The sequence below is a fragment of the Pyxicephalus adspersus genome, chromosome 4, assembly GCF_032062135.1.
Source record: "Pyxicephalus adspersus chromosome 4, UCB_Pads_2.0, whole genome shotgun sequence".
Lineage (NCBI taxonomy): Eukaryota > Metazoa > Chordata > Amphibia > Anura > Pyxicephalidae > Pyxicephalus > Pyxicephalus adspersus.
The window spans coordinates 116775028-116797269 of NC_092861.1; the positions used below are offsets into that span (position 1 = coordinate 116775028).

General features: G+C 39.8%; 1 protein-coding gene across 1 annotated transcript; it reads right to left on the reverse strand.

Moving 5' to 3' along the window:
* Nucleotides 1-2659: 2659 nt before the first annotated feature.
* EGLN1 (egl-9 family hypoxia inducible factor 1) lies at nt 2660-21930 on the reverse strand. Its single transcript, XM_072409394.1, has 5 exons — nt 20887-21930; nt 12265-12384; nt 11009-11145; nt 7559-7629; nt 2660-5643 (listed from the first exon to the last, which is right to left on the reverse strand). The coding sequence occupies exons 1-5, from the start codon at nt 21583-21585 to the stop codon at nt 5582-5584; spliced, it is 1089 nt and encodes a 362-aa protein (XP_072265495.1). The 5' UTR covers nt 21586-21930; the 3' UTR covers nt 2660-5581.
* Between the last annotated feature and the right edge of the window lie 312 nt (nt 21931-22242).

The following is a 22242-nucleotide window of genomic DNA, read 5'->3' on the forward strand; positions in this document are numbered from 1 at the left end:
GTCCTGGAATTTGTTTTTCAGGGTGTAGAGGTTTTACCAAGTTGACATATTTAATTTCTTATTAAACAGGATTTATATAGCACCAACAGATTATAGTTTTTTGAATTTCTTTTCACTTTTTCCTTGTATGTACAGATAGAACAGCTCCTGGAAACAGCATTAGTCCTCAGCATATCTAAATAAGCAGAGTTTTTACCAATGGCTTCTTACAGATGAAATGGTATTCCATCTAGTTTGCAGAAACAACATGCTTAAAAAATAATAGACATGTAAACTGTTTATCATAAATCATTTATTTTATTTTCTTCCCCTAAAATAGTTTTTAGTTTCTTTCATTTTTGCATCTTGGTATTGCTGACCTACTTCAGCACATTGTAGCCACTTTCTGTGTACTGCTATAATTACTGTACTCACAGTAATTAGTGTGGTGGTCAGTGGGAAGAATGTCTATAACATTGCTGACCATTGGAAAGAATGTCACCCCTACACCTCGAGCGGAACTTAAGGGTTACACGGAAACCTGGTTGAGCAATGGGTGAATTGGAGTGAAAAAAAAAGCTGAACCTCCCAATTAAAATAGAAATAAATTATTAATCACAGCAATCTTTACAATAGAAACTCTGAATAAATTGGTTTAAGAAAAAACATAATACAAATGATTAGTTTAGTTAAATGCACAACTTTAAATAATGATAATGCAGCCAGGAATGTAATGTTGTTACTGATATAGTGCAGATTTACACAACAGAAACATCTGTAAAATCAATACAATTGTCATCTCAGCAGTGTGCTCTTGGTGGTGGATGACACTGCTGAGGGTTGATGGATATTTGTCACAGTGCCCAGATCTCTCTTTTTTACACAACAAAAGCTTGAAAAAAATTTGGCAAGAAGGTTAAACTCTGTTTCCAAAACACCACAAACTTTTGGCTATTGATTTGCTTTGTCATGAGCCCATCTGGGGCTGTATTTGCAAAATAAAAAGTTTGTTTTGCTATAAAGCAAGCACTTTGCGATCCGGAGTGCTAAAGTGGCAAATGACTTGTGTCTATTGTTCTATTGCTGGGCATATATGGAGCAAATTCACATTTGTGTTTCTCATGCACCTGGGGGTCCGAAGACCTCACTAGGGCAACATCATTCACTCCTCAAGAAGCCAGACATAAGGTAAGTATACTTTAAAACTTTTTTTTTTCCACAGGTGTAATGCTAGGATTTTTCATGAGGGTTTCCATAAGAGTTACCCTGGTCCAAACCTTTTCTCAAGATTGAGTGCTCCCTCATGTTCTTTTTTCCAAAATGATTTAAAGAATAACATGACCATGACTAACAAATGCAGAATAATGCAAAAGTGTTGCAATGTTCAACCCCAAATCATTCATGATGGCAAAGGAGTAACTACACTTTATTCCTCCCAACACAGTTCCCAAAGTCTCCATACTACATGAAAGGAACAAGTGGATTTGAAAGTTTTCCTTCTGAAGAAATTCATTTGACAAGGTATATCATCATTGTTTACCTATCTCCAAAATGTAAAGCATAGGCTCACCATTGCAAGGCAATTCACTTCACTGATCCACAAGGAACATATTAGATATTATAGGTAGCAATCAATAAGCACATGAAAAGATTTTGTACGTTATATACTATGCATATTGTTAAACAACTATTTGGTAACATGAACATGAGTAACATGAACAGCTTTGCCACCTGGTCCATTGGGAATACTGGCTACTGATTAGTAACACATCTTAATACAAATGTTAAATGGTTGTGGATTCACACAACGATAGGGAATTGAATGCTATAACATTGATGCTTTGGCATTCTTATAAACCTACTAAACTGTTCGTAAGGTAGATAGCTGTAAACAAAATATTCCAGTGAAGACGGCCCATCACTGATGTGCTCATCTACAACTGCAAATGTTTGTCTTACTATGGGGAGGTGTGTGGGGTCCTGTCCACATATTTCAAGGTGTTTAGCCTTGATAGAGTAGTAAAATGTTTTCCAAACATTAGCTAAAAAGATTCAATGAGCACCCAAATACAGCATTTGTAATAAGCCTATTGACCCATTTTTGTCGGAATGTGGAATCGGCTCCCTCAGGAATTTGTTTCAGTAACTACTATAGATTGCGTAAGGAAAAAGCTGGATATTTTTCTAGAAGCACAGAATATAACTGGGTAATAAGAGTTTAAAGTAAAAAAAAAAAAACAATGACCATTGATCTAGGGAACATCCGATTGCCTTATGGAATCGGCAAGGAATTTTTTTCCTGTTGGAGCAAATTGTACCAGGGGTTTTTTCCCTTCCAATAAACCAACAATTTCTTATAGGGGTTTTATATCTGGGATATGTTTATTTCCATAGTGGTTGAACTTGATGGACTTATGTCTTTTTTCAACTTGACCTACTATGTAACTCCTCAAGCAAGTCCAAACTGCCAGCCTGGAATGGTGAGGTAGAGCTTCCCAAAAAACTCACATTACCTGTTTATTGACTGGAGAGATTCAAAGGTCTGTGGGTCCGTTAAAGAGAGATCAGTGGTTCCACATGGATAGCCAGGGCTTTCTAATTAGGTACAAGTATTCCTAGAACTATAGAAATTTCTATTACATTCTATTAAATCTTTTCAGCAGATATAAAGAAACAAAAAACATAAAATGAAGTTTTAATTTTTTTTGATTAAATACAACAAGCAACACAGTTAGATGTGTAATATCAGTGTTATCAGAATAATATGACCTGACAGCTTCCAAGCAGAATTAAACTAAATGTACTTATGACAACTTTACTCTAAACCCAACTTTTCCATCCTCAGATGGCTGGTGCCATAGTCAACATGTTACACCATGCCAGCAGATGTAAAAAGGTCTAACCTCTGCAAAGTCAAATTTATCAAGAAAAATAGGAATCTTTAGGACAAGGCAAGATCCCTACTGTCTTGACCAATGGGTTATATGACCACCTGCAGAAGTAAATACTAAACAGAAAAACAAGAGGCGGCCTCATAACAGTACAAATACCGGTCAGTAATAGCAGAACCACCAGGAGAGCAGGTGCTGGTTACTTCAGTGAAATCCAACAAAGGACTTTACCAGGATTATAAAGAATCCTTTATCTTCTTCATTGAATAAAGGACACTACGGTATTTCTGAGATCTTGACTCCTTAAGAAATGAAATGTTTTAATTCAGGCTATGAAACAAAAGAAATAAAAAAACACAACAAACTACCAGAGGTTTAAAAAACATCTGCTTTTGAGAAAGTGAACTGATAACCAGATGGCCACCTTACAAATCCAGGGAGATGGATACCTTCTGTTAAAAGCTCACAATCTGCTCGCTGCATAGGTGAAATGGTTATATGATAGTAAAGCACTTAATGTTTGATAGCATAAACGTGAATGATGATCCATCTCATCTACCTAAACTTTGCAAGGTCCCCAGAAAGGAGAAATTTATCAGCCCTGACCACATCTAGAGAATGACTACCTCAGGATGAACTAGTTTGGAACAGAGACGCTGGACCTTCAACTCCTTGACGCTAGGTGGAACTCACCCTGGGTTGTGTTTTGTACCCAATATCCTACATGTTCAGCTGGCAGCTTTCATTGATTCATTGGTCAGCATCTCAAGGGTTTTGTTTCCTTAAGGAAAAAATAGAAGTGCAAAGAACGAATATTCTCTGCCAGTATAGAAGGTCTTTTATAGTGTAAGGTCCTTTCAGCCCAAGCTGTTCAACAGGCAAAAGGGCACAGACAGCAAGTCAAAATGCTCCCTCAATGTGGTACAGTGGCTACATGGCAAGAAGCCCGTTAGCTGCATTCCAGTGCGTATATAGCGGTCATCACTTACTAACCAGATAAATCCAATTTGGGAAATACTTTCCCTGTATTGAATGCAGATTTCTAACTACAGTAGGGAGGAAAAAAGCCAAACATATTAAATATGAAAGTAGAGAAGATTTGTGTCTTTCCATAAGGATCAGATTCAATACTATCCCAGAGCATCTTATAGCCATGTTCCATCTATTACAAGCCATCCTTGAGGATTATGGATTGTCATGCAACCCAAAATCTTGGTGGTGGAAAATACTTACAGGGGACACCACCGGAAAGAACATGGCATATTGAAATTAAAGCTCCTACCCCATATTTAAAAAGCTCAATCTGTACTTCTATTAAACACTATAGTTATATTGGCTGCATAAATTTGTTTGAAAAAGTTAGCCCAAAAGCACTAAAATTATACAGAGGAAATAAAAGCCAAAACAAATAGCAAATAGACAACAGACATAAAATGGTTTATCAAGAAGCCAGAGTCTCATTTTTAGCAATCAGGCTCTACCACCGAGTCATATTATGAGGCCTTCTTTATTTATGCTCAGGTAAAATAAGTCTATTTCATGGTGTCAGCACTTATACCATCTATTGCTACTGAAAAACTTTCGAGGTACTTGAGTATTTGACTAAAATTGATCCAGTAAATCTGAATAAAAGTTCATGTAAGAGACTGCACTATTGTCTGAATATCAGCTATTTATGTGAACATGAATTATCCATTAACTGAAGTATACAACCACAATTGTTAATATGTACTCAAGTTGAACATGCCAGTAAAATATTTCACTATAAATTGTATGCACACAGTTCTTGAATATAGTTTCAGTCACATATTTGTAAAGGACATTCATTATGGGAGAACTATGGGGGGCTTCCATTGCATCCAGCTGTCTCTGGCTTTCCTCAGGTCCTGCAATAATAAAGCCAGACTGGCAGAATAGTTCTTTTTATCAGAAGAGGACTAGTAAAGACAATCTGCATAATTCTCCCATGACACGTGTACTTTAACATTTCTGCAGTCATATTAGTAAAAGCGATTAACATTTTTTCTCCCCAAAACACGTCTGTAATATTTATTTTATTTCAAGTTAAACACTTTGAATTTCTAAAAACGGACAACTGAATAATACAATCTTGTGTTCTTTGCAGCAGATCATCCAATCAGTATATATTTCTTTAAACTTTTAATACATTAGTAAATTCATCTGAAATTCAGGGCAGTCAGGGCAGTTTTACATAGGATTGTTAGTTTTAATAAAGCAAGTTTGTGTGCTAAAACGTTAGTGTAGGAAATGAACCCTGTTTTATTAAGTTACTTCATACATTGTACCTTGTAACAAAATAAAATTGATCGGAATACATTTTCTAGTTCTGGAAAAATTCAAGATCAGGTTAATAAAAACAAGTCAGCATTTAATTCAAGAGTGCAGTTATGCACAGATATATATATATATATAGTCTGTTTATATTTGTCATAAAAGCATTGCCAAGATTGGTCCGTGTGCATTAGACCACTTGTGATTTTTCAGTTTTTGGTACATCAGATAAAATAGATTTATAATACATTTTAACCATTATTTACATTCACAACATAACACACCTTTGAAAGGGGCTCCACTGTACAGGCCGAAGTTCGGCAAGTACACAGTTACCAAGCCGTTTGGCAAGTATTGTCTACAAAAGGAAAACAAAAAAACAGAAACTGAACAAAAAAGAACTGCTGCCGAATCCAATTTCAGACTTCTTTTGCAATTCCATCTGATGACTTGTTTAGCTCAATCCGTACAGACTTCTCTCCTAAAGAACAAATTTGGAAATGATTAAATAAACAAGAACTCATTGCCATCACAACTCTAAAGAATAATCTGGTTCAACATTGTGAGCACCCCACAGACCAGCAAGACTTAGAATGGTTTGCTGGGTCTTTCCTTTTTGTGATTGGCTATGAGGACAGATTTCTTCTTTTATTTAGGTATGATCAGGTGGTTCCACATTACTGAGATGTAATAAACTGCAAAATGATTTACAACAGTACTACGACACAGTGGGGATGAATCTCTTCAACTGGAACACAGTAAAGAAAAATCAAGACAGAATTCTTCTCCAATTACAATTATTATTATTATTATTATTAAACAGGATTTATATAGCGCCAACATATTACGCAGCACTGTACATTAAATAGGGATTGAAAATGACAGACTAATACAGACAGTGATACAGGAGGAGAAGACCCTGCCCCGAAGAGCTTACAATCTAGTAGATCTATTGTGTTTTAGCCCCAAAGTAAATATCAAAAATATGATATTCCAGTACTATCAGCATTTGATGTGTCATAGCAATGCACTTTAACTACAGAGGGAAATATTACACGCCTTAACTAGGAAACTACTCTATGCCCTACAACCTGCCAGCTTTTAGTCCTTAAAGAGCAGGATCCAAATATAATTGCAGCATTTCTTGCAAAAACAGCAGTCAAGATATTGTTTGCAAAGAGTCAGAAAATTATTTCATTTATTAAATCTTGGCTTGTATGTAACCCTTAAAGACTAAAGTGGGACAGCCCTGGACTAGATCAAAATGTATTTAAACCCTAAAATACATATGAATGATTAAAGCTCAATATCCTTTTAAAAAGTTCTATTCATTAAACATAAAAAAAATTATCAAGTTATTTTTGTTATTGCTTTCCAGAGTAAAAAAAAGGGAATATTAGGCTGTTAAAAATAATTGCATTGTCTGTATTCGTTACAAACTCAAACATTTACTGTATAAACAGACAGGATGATTGGACCACATTCCACAATTCAATATATTCAAATTGAACCATGATCCTTGGTATGTGATAAATGGGCCTAACACCATAGTATGGGAAACATCCCCAAATAATGATGCCTAAGCGACCATACTTCACAGTGTACTATGGCTTGAATTCAGAGTTTGGGGGTCGTCTGACAAACTGTGTGCGGGCGCTAGACCCAAAATAAACAATCTTGCTTGCATCAGTTCACAGAATATTGTGTTATTTCTCTTTAGGCCAGTCAATGCGTTTCTTGGACACCTCTCCTTACAACCTCTTCCTGACGTCTTTTTGCAGCATTGGGACTTTGCTGGGGCTCCTTGCCATTAGTTTGGCTTCACATAGGTGTCTTCTAATTCTAACAGTGCTATTCTTTCATTTGAATGGTAGCTTTACATATTCTTCTCATCTTTCAGGTTTTTAGCTGACTTTGTATGTTTTTGCCTCTCCAATCAACTTTTTATTCAATGTACAGGTAGTCACACACTGCTATTATTTTTATCAACCTAATATTCCCATTTCTTCACTTTCTGTAAAGACAATTTTAAAAATTTAAAATTTTAAAAAATTTTTCTTCATGTTTTGATTTGAATTTTTTTCCCCACTTTTTAGACCAAACACAATTGTATGTTATGAAATTGTGGCCAAGAAGGAAAGCAAATTAAACAAGCGCTCCTGGTGCACTAGCAAAGCACCGGTTCATTTTATGTTCATCAAGAAATATCCCTTCAAATTCTGCCTGGTTTTTAAGGCTTGCAGTAGGAAAAAACATTCAGACCACAGTGACCTGGTAGCACAAATAGCAGAAAATGAAGAAAAGCTTTCCTCATTAAGCTTTGTATACACAAGGCCACGATCTGTACAAGTAAAGGGTTAATAAACAACTATCGGCTGAAAAAAAAAAAAAGTTACCTGTTGTCAAATACTTCTCTTTAGCGCGAGCCCTTTCATCCGCATCAAAATACCACACAGTTATTGCGTACCTGGAATAATTCAAAGACACAACAAACACAATTTACAATGACAGAGGAAAAGTTATGGAACCATTTAAAGTGACATTTACAAAATTATTCTGTTTTCATGTGAAGATAAGGCATCGCAATGACTACAGAGGATATTATAAAAAAAAAAATCTTTAAACTGCAATGGATTGGCAATATTGTGATGGATTCATAAAACAATATTATTCATTTGGATTTCTTCACGATTCATAAACTTTTATAACACAGCAACATCTGATACATTAAACATTTGTATCCCTACTGGACTATTAAGAGGTTTTGGGACAAAAGGGGGAAGGAAACTTCGAGAGTCTTATTTCCTTGGGACACAACCCTATAGAAGACTAATAATGAGCATGTGCTGTGCATTATATAAACATATAGCAGAACTATTGCCATCAGATTAAGGTATCTGTGGAGGATGGAAGAGGATAAGAGGAAAAAGATAATTGTGCTTTATTTTATGCACTTATGCTTTAAAAGAGAAAATGTATTAGTGTTACCCAGAATGCTGAGCATTTGGTTTCTTTAATATGTACAGAGCAATGCCTCATCTGAAGACTAAAAGACACATGGATTCATAAACATATGAAATTAAAAACAGAGAATGTGGGAAAGAACCATGGATAGAGCAAGTTATGTGTTGTAACTGTTGACATTTAGTATTAAATTTCTCTTCCACCTTGTTTTTTCATAACAAGGGGTAATAAAGGAGGGAGGAAAAGGGTAAGAAAACAAGGAGCAAGGCCTCAGTGTTTTACCAGGTAATAGTAATAGGGAAGACTGCAACGAAAAAAAAAACTAAACAAATGGATATGTCTTGGATAAAATATTAATAATATTATTTCTATTAATAAACAGAATTTATATAGGGCCAACATATTACGCAACGCTGTACATTAAATAGGGGTTGCAAACGACAGACTAGTACAGACAGTGATAAAGGAGGAAAGGACCCTGCCCCAAAGAGCTTACAATCTAGTAGGTGGGGAATTTACACACAATAAGATGAGAGATATGTAATGGTGGGAGTAGTGATGGTTTCAAAAGGCAGAAGAAGATGGGTAGGCAAGTTTGGGAAAAAAAAGGCTTTGAGCGCTCTTTTAAATGAGCAGAAAGTAGGAGCAAGCCGAAAAGGACGAGGAAGACCATTCCAGAGAGTTGGGGCAGCTCTAGAGAAGTCTTGTAACCGTGCGTGTGATGAGGTTATGAGTAAGGAAGTCATTAGTAGGTCATTGGAGGAGCGGAGAGAGCGGCAGGGGGAGTAGTTTTTTACCAGGTCAGAAAGGTAAGTGGGACAAGAACTGTGTAGGGATTTGAAGGCAAAGCACAGGAGCTTGAATTTGATTCTAAGGTGAAATGGAAGCCAATTGAAGGAATCTGCAAAGAGATGCAGCAGAAGGGGAGCGGTGGGAAGGATGGATGAGTCTGGCTGCAGCATTCATAATAGATTGTAGAGGAGAAAGTCAGGTTAGTGGAATACCAGAGAGGAGGAGGTTACAGTAGTCCAGACGAAAAGATAAGAGCGTGTACAAGGAGTTTGGTGGTCTCAGGGGACAGGTAGGGGCGGATTTTTAAGATGTTGCGTAGGTGAAAGTGACAGGACCTGGAAAGGTTTAAAGGTGACACCAAGAATAACAGTGCTGTTAACAGATAGATATATGTCAGGGGGAGATTTGGAATTTGAGGGGGGGAATGATGAGTTTTGTTTTATCCAGGTTGAGTTTCAGAAATCCGTCAGACATCCATGATGAGATGGCTGACAGGCAGCATGAGACCTTACCCTGGACTGAGGGAGACAGGTCAGGGGTGGACAGATAGATTTGAGTGTTGTCAGCATACAGATGGTACTGTAAGCCAAGGGAGGATATGAGACTACCGAGAGAGGAGGTGTACAGAGAAAAGAGGACCAGTCCAAGGACTGATACTTGGGGAACACCAACAGGGAGGAGAGTGGGCGAGGAGGAATTACTATTAAAAGAATCTTGAAAGGAGCGGTCAGACAGATAGGAGGCAAACCAAGAGAGAGCAGTGTCACTGATACCAATGGAGCGCATGATTTCTATTAGAAGGGGGTGAGCAACAGTGTCAAAAGCAGAGGAAAGATCAAGGAGGAGCAGAGAAAAGTTGCCTTGAGACTTAGCTCTCATGAGGTCATTGGCCAGTAAGGGCTGTTTCAGTGGAATGGGCAGCTCTAAAACCAGAATGGAGGGGGTCAAGGAGAGAGTTGGTGCTCAGGTAATGGGTGAGTCTTTTGTAGACAAGGCGTTCAAGGAGTTTGGAGACATATGGGAGAAGGGAGATAGGACGGTAGTTAGAGGGTAGGGAGGGGTCCAGTGAGGGTTTCTTTAGGATAGGGAGAATTATGGCATGTTTGAAAACTGAGGGGTATTTTACCAGTAGAAAGGGAGAGGTTGTAGAGTTCAGTTAGGGTGGAGGAATGGGCACGGAGTAGATCAGAGGGAAAAGGGGTCGAGCGGACAGGTAGTAGATGGAGATAATGAGAGAAGAAGACACTTTGTCCACAGTAACAGGGCTGAGGGAAGCCAGTGATGATTTACAGGTGGAAGGGGTGGGTATGGTTTGAGTGGCTCGGTGAGCAGAGACATCATGTCTGATTTTGTCTATTTTATCTCTAAAGTAGGTGGCAATGTCTTGGGCAGATAAGGTTGTTGTGGGGGGAGCAGGTGTGGGGTTTAGGAAGGGGCCAATTGTAAAGATGTTGCGTTGGTTGGAAGCTTGAGAGGAAATTACTGCGCAGAAATAATTTTGCTTGGTGACAGTGAGCTCTGTGTTAAAGCTTTGTAGCTTGGCTTTGTAGTCCATGAAGTCAGCGCTGAGGCCAGATTTTCTCCACTGGCGCTCAGCTGCACGAAACGTCTTTTGTATCTGTTTGGTGTGGTTGTTTTGTCAGGGTTGGCAGGGCGGGGGTAGCGGAAGGTGGCAGGGGAAACTTTATCCAAAGCCAAAGCAAAGAGAGTGGTTTAACATAGTGGCAGCTTCATCTGGGGAGGTGTTTTTTGAGAGGGTGGGGGTTAGTAAAATAGGATGGGTTTCAGTGATAATCGCTGTATAGTATGTGACATACTGCATAGTATGTCATTGAAAAACGTGGGGAAATTAGGAGCCTCCTAACACTCTCATATCATACCAAGTGAAATGGCGGAAGGCAAAATTTTATTGTAAGAGCTACAATTTTTTTTTTAAATTCATCTTAATACTAAGTTTTAGGAAAATGAGTTCATAGTCTAAAAAAAGTAGCTAAGAAAAAGAGATTTATCGAGATAACTAGGAGTTAAACAGAAATAGATAATAATGTTCAAAGAACCAATAAAAAATAAAATACAGTTTACCATATTACCTTGTAGCAAAGGCAGGTTGAACTTCGTGAGGGTTCCGACGATCAGACCAAAAAAACAATAGCCGGTCAAATTTTGGTTCAATATCAGCAAACTGAGATTTGCCTTCAGGGAAAATTCTTAAAACCCCACCATTTTCCTGAACAAGAAAAAAAAAAAAAAAGGGTGGAGATAAAATACACTTGCAAAACAATACACTCAAAACAGTTGCTTGCTTTTCTTTTTAACAGTACAATCAGGATCCCAAGATAGCACAAAACCTTATCCAAAGAGTGGAGCTCAGTTGTGTGAAGCTTAATATCAGTACAGGTATAAATAAATCATTACATGGCACAGGCAGTTTTTGCACTGAAAAGTTGTACATATAGCAGCCTCCAGGTATTTTGGTAAAGGCATACAAGCAGTATTAACTATAGAGCTGCACTTGCTGAATTCACAACACTTACAAAATATCTTATATCTTCTTTTCTTAAATAAACTGTACCAATATCAGGGTTCTCCCCAGGCCCTTTTAGCTGGGCGCACCACCCGGCACTTTTCAGCACCAACCCGGCTGTTTTTGGGTGGTTACTAAAGAGTTTGGTCACAATACAGGGGCTACCACCCGCCTACAATTTCCTCCCACCCGGCTTAAAAAAATTTCTGGGTTGAGCACTGCAATATGGCAACTACCTAGGAGAAACCAAAACGTTCATGATTGGCAATCGTAGGACATGGTGACATTATTAGGTTTTTAAAGTGAAACTAAATTCCTACTTTGAAAAATGTATAATCCAGCATGTGTTTACTGCAGAAAGGGACAATGTCCCCAACTGTTCTTATCTGTTGAATCACTGCCCACCTATCAAACTTTGCTGAGCTGCTCAGCAGTGGTTGCCACTGAAACCTAATAATCCTGGCTTCCCTTGAACATGCAGGGAATCAATGAAGTCCCACATGGGAGTTACATCATCACGGAACAGCTTGTCAAGATGGCTAAAGATAATAGGGAGGAAGAAGAAAAGGAAGATGTTGCACCTTAAGATGGAATGGTACAAAAGACTTTCTGAGGAAAATTGCTTTTAAGCCTTATTTTTCAGTGCAGGTTACTCAACTGCAACATATTGGCTAACAACTGGAAACAGGGGCAGGGTGTTGTCTTCCTAAAATTAGGTGCCTAAATCAGAATCCTGAGGGCAGGATCACCATGTTTTGTAATGAAAGCAAAAGGTTCTTTCAAAACAAACTACAAAAAAGGGCTAAGAAAAATGTTACATACCTTTGCATCCCAGTTTTTATTCAGATAGTATATACAAGTAACGCATCTTCCATCTCCATTAGGGTTGTCAACATGTCGCACGTAGCCTGTTCCTTTGCCGGGGTAACAAGCCACCATTGCCTGTATAAAGAAATTACAACATATAAAAGACACCAAAATTCTAGTATTGGTAATAGTGAGAAACAATTCTAAAATGACATCTGAACACCAAGGAATCTTCAAATGTTAGTAATACAGACTGATAGAACAACAACATGGTATTGATTTATCAGGCTAATCAGAACCTCCCAATGTTTTACTGATTGTATACCAGAATTTGGTGTATACTGTGTGTAGATATCACTATGAAGGCTGCTCTGCACTGACAGCACTACCAATAATCGGATCACCGGGAGCACTGTATGCCAGGGGTGTCAGACTGCTGTAATCCCGCTCTGCACTGTATGCCAACACAGGGCAGCGCCACATTCTTTGCTTGTTATGCAGCCTGATTGCATAACTGGCAGAAAAAAAAGTAGCTTCAAATGAGCTTTAAATTTTGCCTCCTCCCTGATTATTTTATTTCTGTTTGGGTGCACAATGGAGAGCTTTACCGGCACTTCCCGTCTTTAAAAAGTCACAGACAGGAAATGATCAAAAACTTCAATGAATGAAGAAAGTAACAATAATATATTAAGATGAGATTTCTGATGTCTATATTAATGTTGTTATCTGGAGTTGGGATTAGGCTGCAGGTAGAAAGTAGCAGTCGGGTTCACGGATCAGCTGATCAATACAGTCTGATTATTTGTATCTACACTTAGGTCCATAAATATTTGGACAGAGACAACTTTTTTTGAATTTTGGTTCTGTACATTACCACAATTATTTTTAAATGAAACAGTGTGATGGCTTGGGGGTGCATGGCTGCCAGTGGCACTGGGACACTAGTGTTTATCCATGATGTGACACAGGACAGAAGCTGCAGAATGAATTCTGAGGTGTTCAGAGTCATACTGTCTGCTTAAATTCAGCTAAATGGAGTCACATTGATTGGGAGGCATTTCATATTACAGATGGACAATGACCCAAAACATACAGCCAAAGCAACCCCGGAGTTTATCAAAGCAAAGAAGTGGAATATTCTTAAATGGCCAAGTCAGTCACCTGATCTGAACCCAATTGAGCATGCATTTCACTTGTTGAAGAATAAACTTCGGACAGAAAGGCCCACAAACAAACAGCAACTGAAAGTCGCTGCAGTAAAGGCCTGGCAGAGCATTAAAAAGGAGGAAACCCAGCATCTGGTGATGTCCATGAGTTCAAGACTACAGGCTGTCATTGCCAGCAAAGGGTTTTCAACCAAGTATTAGAAATGAGCATTTTATTTTCAGCTTTTTAATTTGTCCAATTACTTTTGAGCCCCTAAAATGAAGTGACTGTTAAAAAAAGGCTTTTTGTTCAACCCACTGAATTAAAGCTGAAAGTCTGCAGTTCAACTGCATCCGAATTTTTTCATTTAAAATTAATTGTGGTAATGTACAAAACCAAAATTAGAAAAATGTTGTCTGTCTAAATATTTATGGACCTAACTAAGTCCGCTATAACACCATTAGGACTATTCTATGGCACACAGGATTTTGTGGCAAAAAATTGAGGCAGCTATGTTTTTCTTTTTTAGTAGCTAGTTACACAGCAGTTGCTATGGCCGACTATAAACATATGGGAAGAATATCTATCAAGTTACAGGTTCTATTTGGTAAAGTAAGACTTTACTCCAACTTGAACTGTGACCTGCCATACGTTTATTAAATAGGAACCAACATACCAAACCACACAAAAATGTAGAGCATAGTGAGCTTGAGTGCCCCAACGCATCTTACTATTGCATGTGTTACCATTCGTTGTATTAACACGTGTCTGAATGAAAATGTCATACCATGCAAGGCTCTAGTAAAATGATGTGATTACCCATTTGTTATCCAGTATTGTAAAAGCCAAAATAACTAATCCCTGTTTTCTTATGTCATCTGCTGATTAGATAAAGAAAGGTAACATTTGCACAATTTAGGTAAACATTTTGGTGTGTGTTAAGGTGGCACTGCCAGTCCACTAAAACAAAGAAATGCAATGCATGTTAACCCAAGGTAATAATAATATTTTTTTTTTTTTAAAAGCCACGTTGCTTAAAACACTTTGGTAGAGTTACCAAAGTGTGGTCTAAACCCCCCCACCACAAAAAAAAAACAACATATAAAGCACCATTTTTCCTCTGAACAGATTAGTGTCAAAGAATTCTGTTTATCTTTTCAGGAATCCCTATATGACCCTTCCAGAGCTTCCAAAGGGAACCTACTCCTATTTAAAGTAATTCATATTTGCACACATTGTATATGTCCGTGTGGTCCAGCGCTGACCTCTGGGTGTTCATCAGGGTGGATGGTCCTAATGCAATCCTTGCTGACATGATTCCCAGAGTCTATTCATCCCTATAGCAATGCAACCCCAAACTTGTTGAAAAGACATGAACAGCATTAGGTAGAAAAACTGACATAAAAAGATCACTATGTTCAATATATGCAAAAGCTAAAATAAGAAAATCCCCAGCCTGCAGAAAGGACATGAAAGGAGGAAGCATTAATGCCAAATGCTAGGGAAAACTCTAGCACAAGTCTAAACAGAAAACTTCAACCCACCCAAAAGCTAGGTACACAAGTGCAATAATTATCGTTGGAAAATGAACCATCAACGACAGATCAACAATTATTTTAAACGATCGTGTATAGTTCATAATTCTGTACATGCTGAAACGATACGATCATTCAAAGATAATCCACCAATACTTTCCACACACTAGATACGATCATTTGAACGATGCAGGAAGTGACGTGTACCAAAGAAAGTATACTGCAGAAAAATCCATGAACAATACACGAGTGTACACACAATAGATAGCGAATGATCATCGCCCAATTAGATCTGTCGGGACAGTCGTTTGTTTCCAGTTCATCGTTGGCCTGTTGTATGTTTTTTGTTAACAATTATTAGATGACTTATAGTCATTCGTTTCCAACAATAAAATTGCTCGTGTGTACGTAGCCCAAGACCCATCACCATCAGAAGAGCTCAGATAAGATCCTGGTAAGTCAAGGAGCATGAACAGCAACAATACCAAGATAATGATGATCAGAAAAGAGACAAGTCACTTAGCACCTCACTTCCTGTAATATCATCCCTCCAGTGCAAAATCTTCACAAGGCCTCAGCTTTGTTTTTGGTTATAAAAAAAGGTTCTGTGGGTGCTGGAGAGAACACCATGAGAAACACAGACTACTAGAACATGAAGTACAATGACATATCCAGTGGGATCCTTGCACTCCAGTAAGATGGAGTTATATAAAGATGTTGATCATTAAAGTAAATGAACCACAAACAAAAGCCGAATTCCCTACTCTCTGCATCTCTCTGATCTTCCATCCCACAATCCATGGCTGCCAACCGAAAGGTGCCTTCAATGAGTGATATTTTAAAGAGTGGTGCTCTTATTACTCTTGATGCAGATTTTCAAAAAAAGTAAAGCAACCCGGGGGCTGATGGCAAACAATCACATTGGAAAACAACACACCCAACACCTGTGTTATACCAAGTGTCTGAGCAGTGCTAGTATTACTCTCCTGATGATGCACAAGCCATGGAAAGAATTCCAATCACAGTCTAAATGTGTTGCACGCAATGCTCAGATCAGCACAGCATTATATAATTGTTAAAGCTTGCAATACGTTAGAGTCGGAGCTAAATTATCTGGTGGCCATAGCCTCCATCCCATGGCTCCCTCACAAGCTCTGTCCTCAGTCCCTTAGTGTACACTTGCAACAGGTATTTAGGGTGTGGGATGGAGTAAGACATTCAGACGATTTATTGTCTATTTACTTCCCCTCCTGCCCATTCAACATAATCCACTTTCATCCGGGGTTGGAATCTGCCAAGGCTTTTGACTGGTGGCCGAAACATAAATACGATACTGTTTATTCATTATTGAGCAGATCAGGTATGGTAAGCTAAGAAGAAACAGGCTCGCTTCATGAGGTACCAGGGAGGGAATTCTTCAGACATATGCAACTCCGGCACTGGATAAACATTCTGATTCAGGGTTCCACTAGTACGCCCAAACTGACAGTGTTTGAGCATATGTGTCCTCAGCAAATCTCTATTCTTTACTCAAAACTCAACCAGATATCTAGGGCATCACAACATTTATAAAAGATTCAATGGGAACGTGACCTAGGAAGCACAAAATCTGACAGAGGGGCTTGAAAATTGGAGACGAATTTCTAAGTGCTCAACTAATGTTCTAATAATGGAAGCTGCTCTTAAAGTCATGATGAGATGGTACATGGTTCCAGTGTGCATGAAACACATATCCCAGGCAGATACTGGACTGTGCTATGGGGGATGCCAGGAGATGGGCACAGACCTGCATAATTGGTGGTCCTGCCCATCGGTGATCAGATTTTGGGGTCGGGTTTTTCGACTGTTGGGGACCTTATTTAACAAGTGTATGTGCAGAAATCCTTGGATAGCCCTATTACACTTTAAACCTGCCATTTTAACGGGAACCCAATTCAAGTTATGTACTCAATTACTTTTGGCAGCAAAGCAGACTATAGCTAAATATTGGAAACAACAGGTTCTCCCGTACCATGAAGTGATATTGCACATTTCTAAACGAAAAATTGTCTAGTATTCTAAATGACAACCAGGAAAGGTTTTCTGCGATATGGGAACCTTGGCATGTACATTTTTTATTGAACTTGCCCTCTATATAATACTTTTATACTGGTATATATTACAAGCTGTCTGAAAGCGTGGACCACTTTATTTTTGGGGTTGTTTTAGGTTTGCCCTCCTAGTGGTTTGTATATCTGATTGTCAATACTTTTGTTTTTATATTTTTATGTGTATTGTTTGCCCAGGAAGATCGAGAGGTCCGCTATGATTACCAGATGCAATTATCCTGTATGTTTCATGTTTTTTTTCATTGATATTTCAGTCTAATACGGATTCTCCCGTTTTCGGTCTGTATGGTTTATTTTGTATTGTAAACTTATTGGAAAATAAAAATTTATTGAAAAAACAAAAAAACTTGCAATGATGTGATTTAGTACCTCTTCTGCTGCCCCACGTGTGAGGTGTTTTACAAGCTTAGAAATGTTTCAATGCGTAGCTTGCACAGCCAACTTATTACCTGGCCCTCTTATCCCCCAAATATAGGAAAAAAAAAAAAAATAAAAAACACGCTAGATTAAAGCACAAAAGTAACAATAATATCATACAAAACTTTTAGACCCTAAAATTCTAACGTGTCTGTCTAAGCTATTATGATGTCACTGGGTCATCTTCTAGAACGCCAAGGCTCCCAAATCCCACAAGAATGTCATCCTGTACAGTAGTTTACATTTTATGATTTAGGAACCTCAGATTTCCTGGGAAGACGACAGTAATAATCCTGATGCCTAGCATCTGAAGCTATAATCCAGACCATAAGGTGGGTGTTAACTTTTAATCGAATTCTACTCGAAAAGTTTTGGCTAGGTAAGGTTACCCAATAACACTAATCAGGAAGGAAGGACAACTACTTCAGGAACAGAATGCTTGCTACTTCAACTGCCATTATACTTACAATAACTGATCATAAGGTAACATTTAGCACCAGAGGTTGGGGCTGCGCCTTCAGCCTAATAGGATGCCAAGAACCTGTAAGACACTCAGCACCGCCAGGCTGTCATATAAATTATACGCGAAGATTGCCTCTACAAGTGTAGTCAGCAGAGCTTTGCTTTACATGTCACCGCTGACCGTACTTCTGATACAGAAGACCAAAGAGATAACGGAGCTGAATTCACTTGGAAAGCCTCAGCTTTCGTAAAATAAGCAGACCTAAGCTCTCACTTGAAAGTCAAGCCCTGCTCTTTATTTATTATTTGTTAGAAAGCCTCATCCTAACACCACTTCCTATGCAATAATGCCACATATCAGTTTAAAGTGGGGCTCCCTCAGTAGCACCGATTTCTTCCCCTGGTTTTCATCCAGTTTCAGCATCCTCGGCCATTGGAAATGGCTGGCTGTGGATGAGATTTTAAAATAAGCACAGATGGTAATTTGTATGTAAACCAAAAACACCACAGGAAAACATATCACAGAATGTTTATGTACACTTTAACCCACCCTCCCATACAGATATGCTGAGAATGTATGACGATATGTGCAGCTCATTGTACTCTAGCAGGCAGGTAAGAAACCTTACGTCTCTCCTCTGCAATAAGAAAAAAAAAACTTCTCTGCTAGCAAGTACTGAGGAACTAACACTAACACACTTAATATTTGAGGCCAGGAAAGGCTTTTATTGCAGAAAGGAACAGGCAATGTACCTTCTGAAATAATCCTTCTTGTCTGATCGCTCACTTCTGCGGTCATAGCTTAGCTGTGAATGTGCAGCTCTTCTTTTCAGGATACCCAGAACATCCCAACTTCTTTTGCGGATGCTGGGACTGAATGAACTCTTAGGTGCCTATGCTGGAGTTACATCGTCCTGAACAATCGAGATGGCCAAAAATCCCAACAAGACAAAGGAAGATGATGATGGCTCCGTACAATGGCAAAGGGACAGGTGAGTATTGTTAGGCTTAGTTCTGTTTACAGATGTTTCTAAGAGAAGACTAATCTTTCCAAAGATCAAGTTCTTCTTATTATTACCCTCCCTGGCGTTTTCATGCTGTCCGTTTTTTTATGCTAAAAGCGTTATATTGTTTTGCATGGAAATTCATTTTTCATTGTAGGCCTATAATTCTTAGGCAGAACTCACCAAAATATTTCCAATATTTAAAAAAAAAAATTAATAATAAACTTGAAATAAAACTGTTAAAACAAGGGTGTAAAAAAATACTGAAAACTGTAATATAACTGTACAGTAGCTGCATAATATATATTATTACAGTGGTACCTCCGTATAAGTCTGCTTTGGAATAAGTCCAACTTGGTAAAAGTCATGTTTGGACACAAAAAATCTTGCTTGGTATATAACCTTTGTTCTAGAACTTGTATGGGTCAAAATTATTCATAACACAGCGCGCTACTCTTATTTACCTCTCTCGAGACAAAGCCACGACTGCCCACGAGCATCAGTATGCCAGTTGCCACCATTCAGTGAACAACCCGCACTATAACTCTATGTGAATTACATAACATCTCCTCCTCCTCCCTTCTCAGGGCCATCCTAGTAGGCACTCGACTTTTCTCAGCAAGGTAAAGGGAGGTTACATTTTAATTTATTTCATCTAATTGATTTTGTATTTATATATTTTAGTATTAGGCAGTGTTTAAATTATTCAATACAGCCCCATCAATGTATATTATGCTAATAACAATAGAATTTTTTTCATGGGAACAGATTACTAATTTTTCTTTTATTTCTAATAAGAAAAATTTGTTTGTTATAAGTCCTCTTTGGTATAAGTCCAAGGATCTGGAACGGATTGGGAACTTAAACCAAGGTACACTGTGTTTTTGTATTGGACTCAATAGAGCTATTTTGTATTGAATCCAATACAAAATTATTTGAATGCCTTGCTGCGCCTCCCGCCCGCACGGATGCATGCACCGACGTCACTGGGGAGCATCACTGCATTACCTGGCTGAAGATCGGAGGAAAAGAACACCGCCCGAGGATGAGATCCATTGGGCAGGACGCCTGGGGAAGCGATGGACAAGGGAAGTGTGCTTTTTTTTTATTGTTTTTAGCTACCCTGAGTGTGGCTGGAGGTTACCGCTTTTTGCATGTTTTTTTTTTTTTTTTTACTCTATAATGAAAAGATCATTATATTCACCCATCCTTTTGGGTAGGGTGACAATGCGGGGGACAAATTTCACTGTAAGGTTAGGTTCACACCAAGGTTGTAGTAGGTTTACATCTTTCCCACACCAGGAACCACTGCCTCCTATCACATGACACACAGTAGGCTCTCCCTGTAGCAGCAGTAAGTGGTACCGGTAAAGCCCCCTGCCATCACATGTGCAGATGTTGGATCTTTAAGAATCAGCGCTGTGGTATGAGTGTTTGCAAAGTGCCAGGGACTGGTCTGAACCTCCCCTAAAGCAGATCTGGCATGAGGGGGCTTCACCTAAATGCTCACTTTACTTACCTAAATCCGCAGTCACATGATCTAGGTATTCTCTTCCATTTGTATTCCTACATCACAAGGAAGCTTCCTATTGTCTGTCCAATGACTGTTTCCTCTCTGGATCTATAAGAGGGCTCTGAGGGGTGACACCAGTGTAGTTGCCAGGCCAGCTTGGGTATATCTGGAGAGACTGATCTGCAAACCGTGTGGGTGAGGAACCTGTATAACAGACTTATATAAATAAACATTTTTTGCAAAGTAAAAAAAAAAGTAGTGATGAGAGAGGAATAATCTTTGCTCACATGATCCTAAGTGCCCCATCACACCACTGAATTGTGCTATGTGTTGTGGCAGTGCCAATGAATATGTGTGGCTTGGTATGCAGTCCATTCATTCCTCCAATCCATCATAATGCCAAGTGAAGTACACAATACATATACAGTGCCATGGCAGTGCCAGGCTCCCACCTTGGTTCTGCCGTTTATCCTGAAGTTGCCCAGTTTGGTGCCGCAGTGGCGGATCAGGTCGTCCATGCCGTTCATCAGGTGACCGATGGCCTTGCACCCCGCCTCCTTGCCCTCCACCCAGGTGATCTGGTCTCCGCGGATGTCCCGCGAGGAGTCGCTCTTCTGGCTGACGAGCTGTCCGTCGGTGAAGCGGCCGGTGCTGTGCAGGGCCCGAACCTCACACTCTATCCGGTCCCCCATGTCCTGGCCCAGGAAGTCGTCCAGCACACAGATGCCATGCTTGTTCATGCAGGGGATGATGTACTCCAGGGCCAGCTTCTGTAAGGGCGGCTTGCTGTGCCCATTGGGCCGCTCCGTGCCGCCTCCTCGGGCAGCGCCGCTCCCGCAGGCCTCCCCTGATTTCTGGGTGTAGTCCTCCTCTTTAATGGCCCTCAGAGTGGCCCCTCCGACCACCACTTCCCGCTGCTTGCCGGCTGCCGGCTGCTTGAGCTCGCTGCAGTTGGCGGCCCCCGGGCTTCCCTTACACACCAGCTTGTGCTTCTTCCAGTCCTGCCGCTGGTGCTCCTTACTGCAATAGAACGAGCTCCGACAGCGGCCGCAGCGCAGCAGGTTCTCCATCTTCCCGCACAGCTCGCAGTACTGCCGGTCACGTTCGCTCTGGCTGCTCCCTTCGCAGCCCTGACCTCCTCCGCCCGCCATGATGGCCGCTGGTCGGGGAGAGGCAGGATTCCGGCTGCTCGCCTGTCAGCAATGGCCACAAGAAAGTCTCTACGTCACTCGGGCACCCCGCGCTACACACGTGTGTTTACCTGTCACACATCCACACGCCGCATATCCGCCATGTCACGGGGCGGCTACCCCGGCCAACAACTCCTCTATTATTGCCCGGGATTATACGGCGGCCTGACTGCACGTCCTTTCCTATGACAAGCCGGGGTGTATAGTTATAGGTCGGCAGCTTGTCGGTGACAGGATGCAGCGCACCATCAGCCGCACACTCAGAGCCCTAACTTCTCATCTGGCTGAAGGACCTTCCGTGACGTGTAAGTCATGTGATCGGGCTAGACGTCAGTGGGCCACGTGACTGGCCCCGCTAGAAAAAAAAAAAAAAACAAGCTTGGCGGCTGTCACTGGGCTGGAGATGCTTGAAGAGAACCTGTCACCACCTCAACAAAATGCAGGGCAAATGTTTTATTAATATTGTGCCATGATTCCCTTTGCATAACTCAAAACACATTTTTTAAACTTGCATACCTGTTTTCTGTCTTTTGAAACTCTCACAACTTCCTATCACTCTATATCTCACCTCCTATTGTGTGTTACTTCCCCACCTCCTAGAGTGTAAGCTCTTCTGGG

Bases quoted from the DNA above. Each gene is read 5' to 3' on its own strand.
- EGLN1 (XM_072409394.1), bottom strand. From the start codon at position 21,585: ATGGCGGGCGGAGGAGGTCAGGGCTGCGAAGGGAGCAGCCAGAGCGAA. The intron at 7,630-11,008 runs GTAATATGGTAA...GAATTATTCCAG, and splicing joins CAACCTGCCTTTGCTACAAG to GTACGCAATAACTGTGTGGT. The intron at 5,644-7,558 runs GTAACTTTTTTT...TTTGTTCTTTAG, and splicing joins AGAGAAGTATTTGACAACAG to GAGAGAAGTCTGTACGGATT.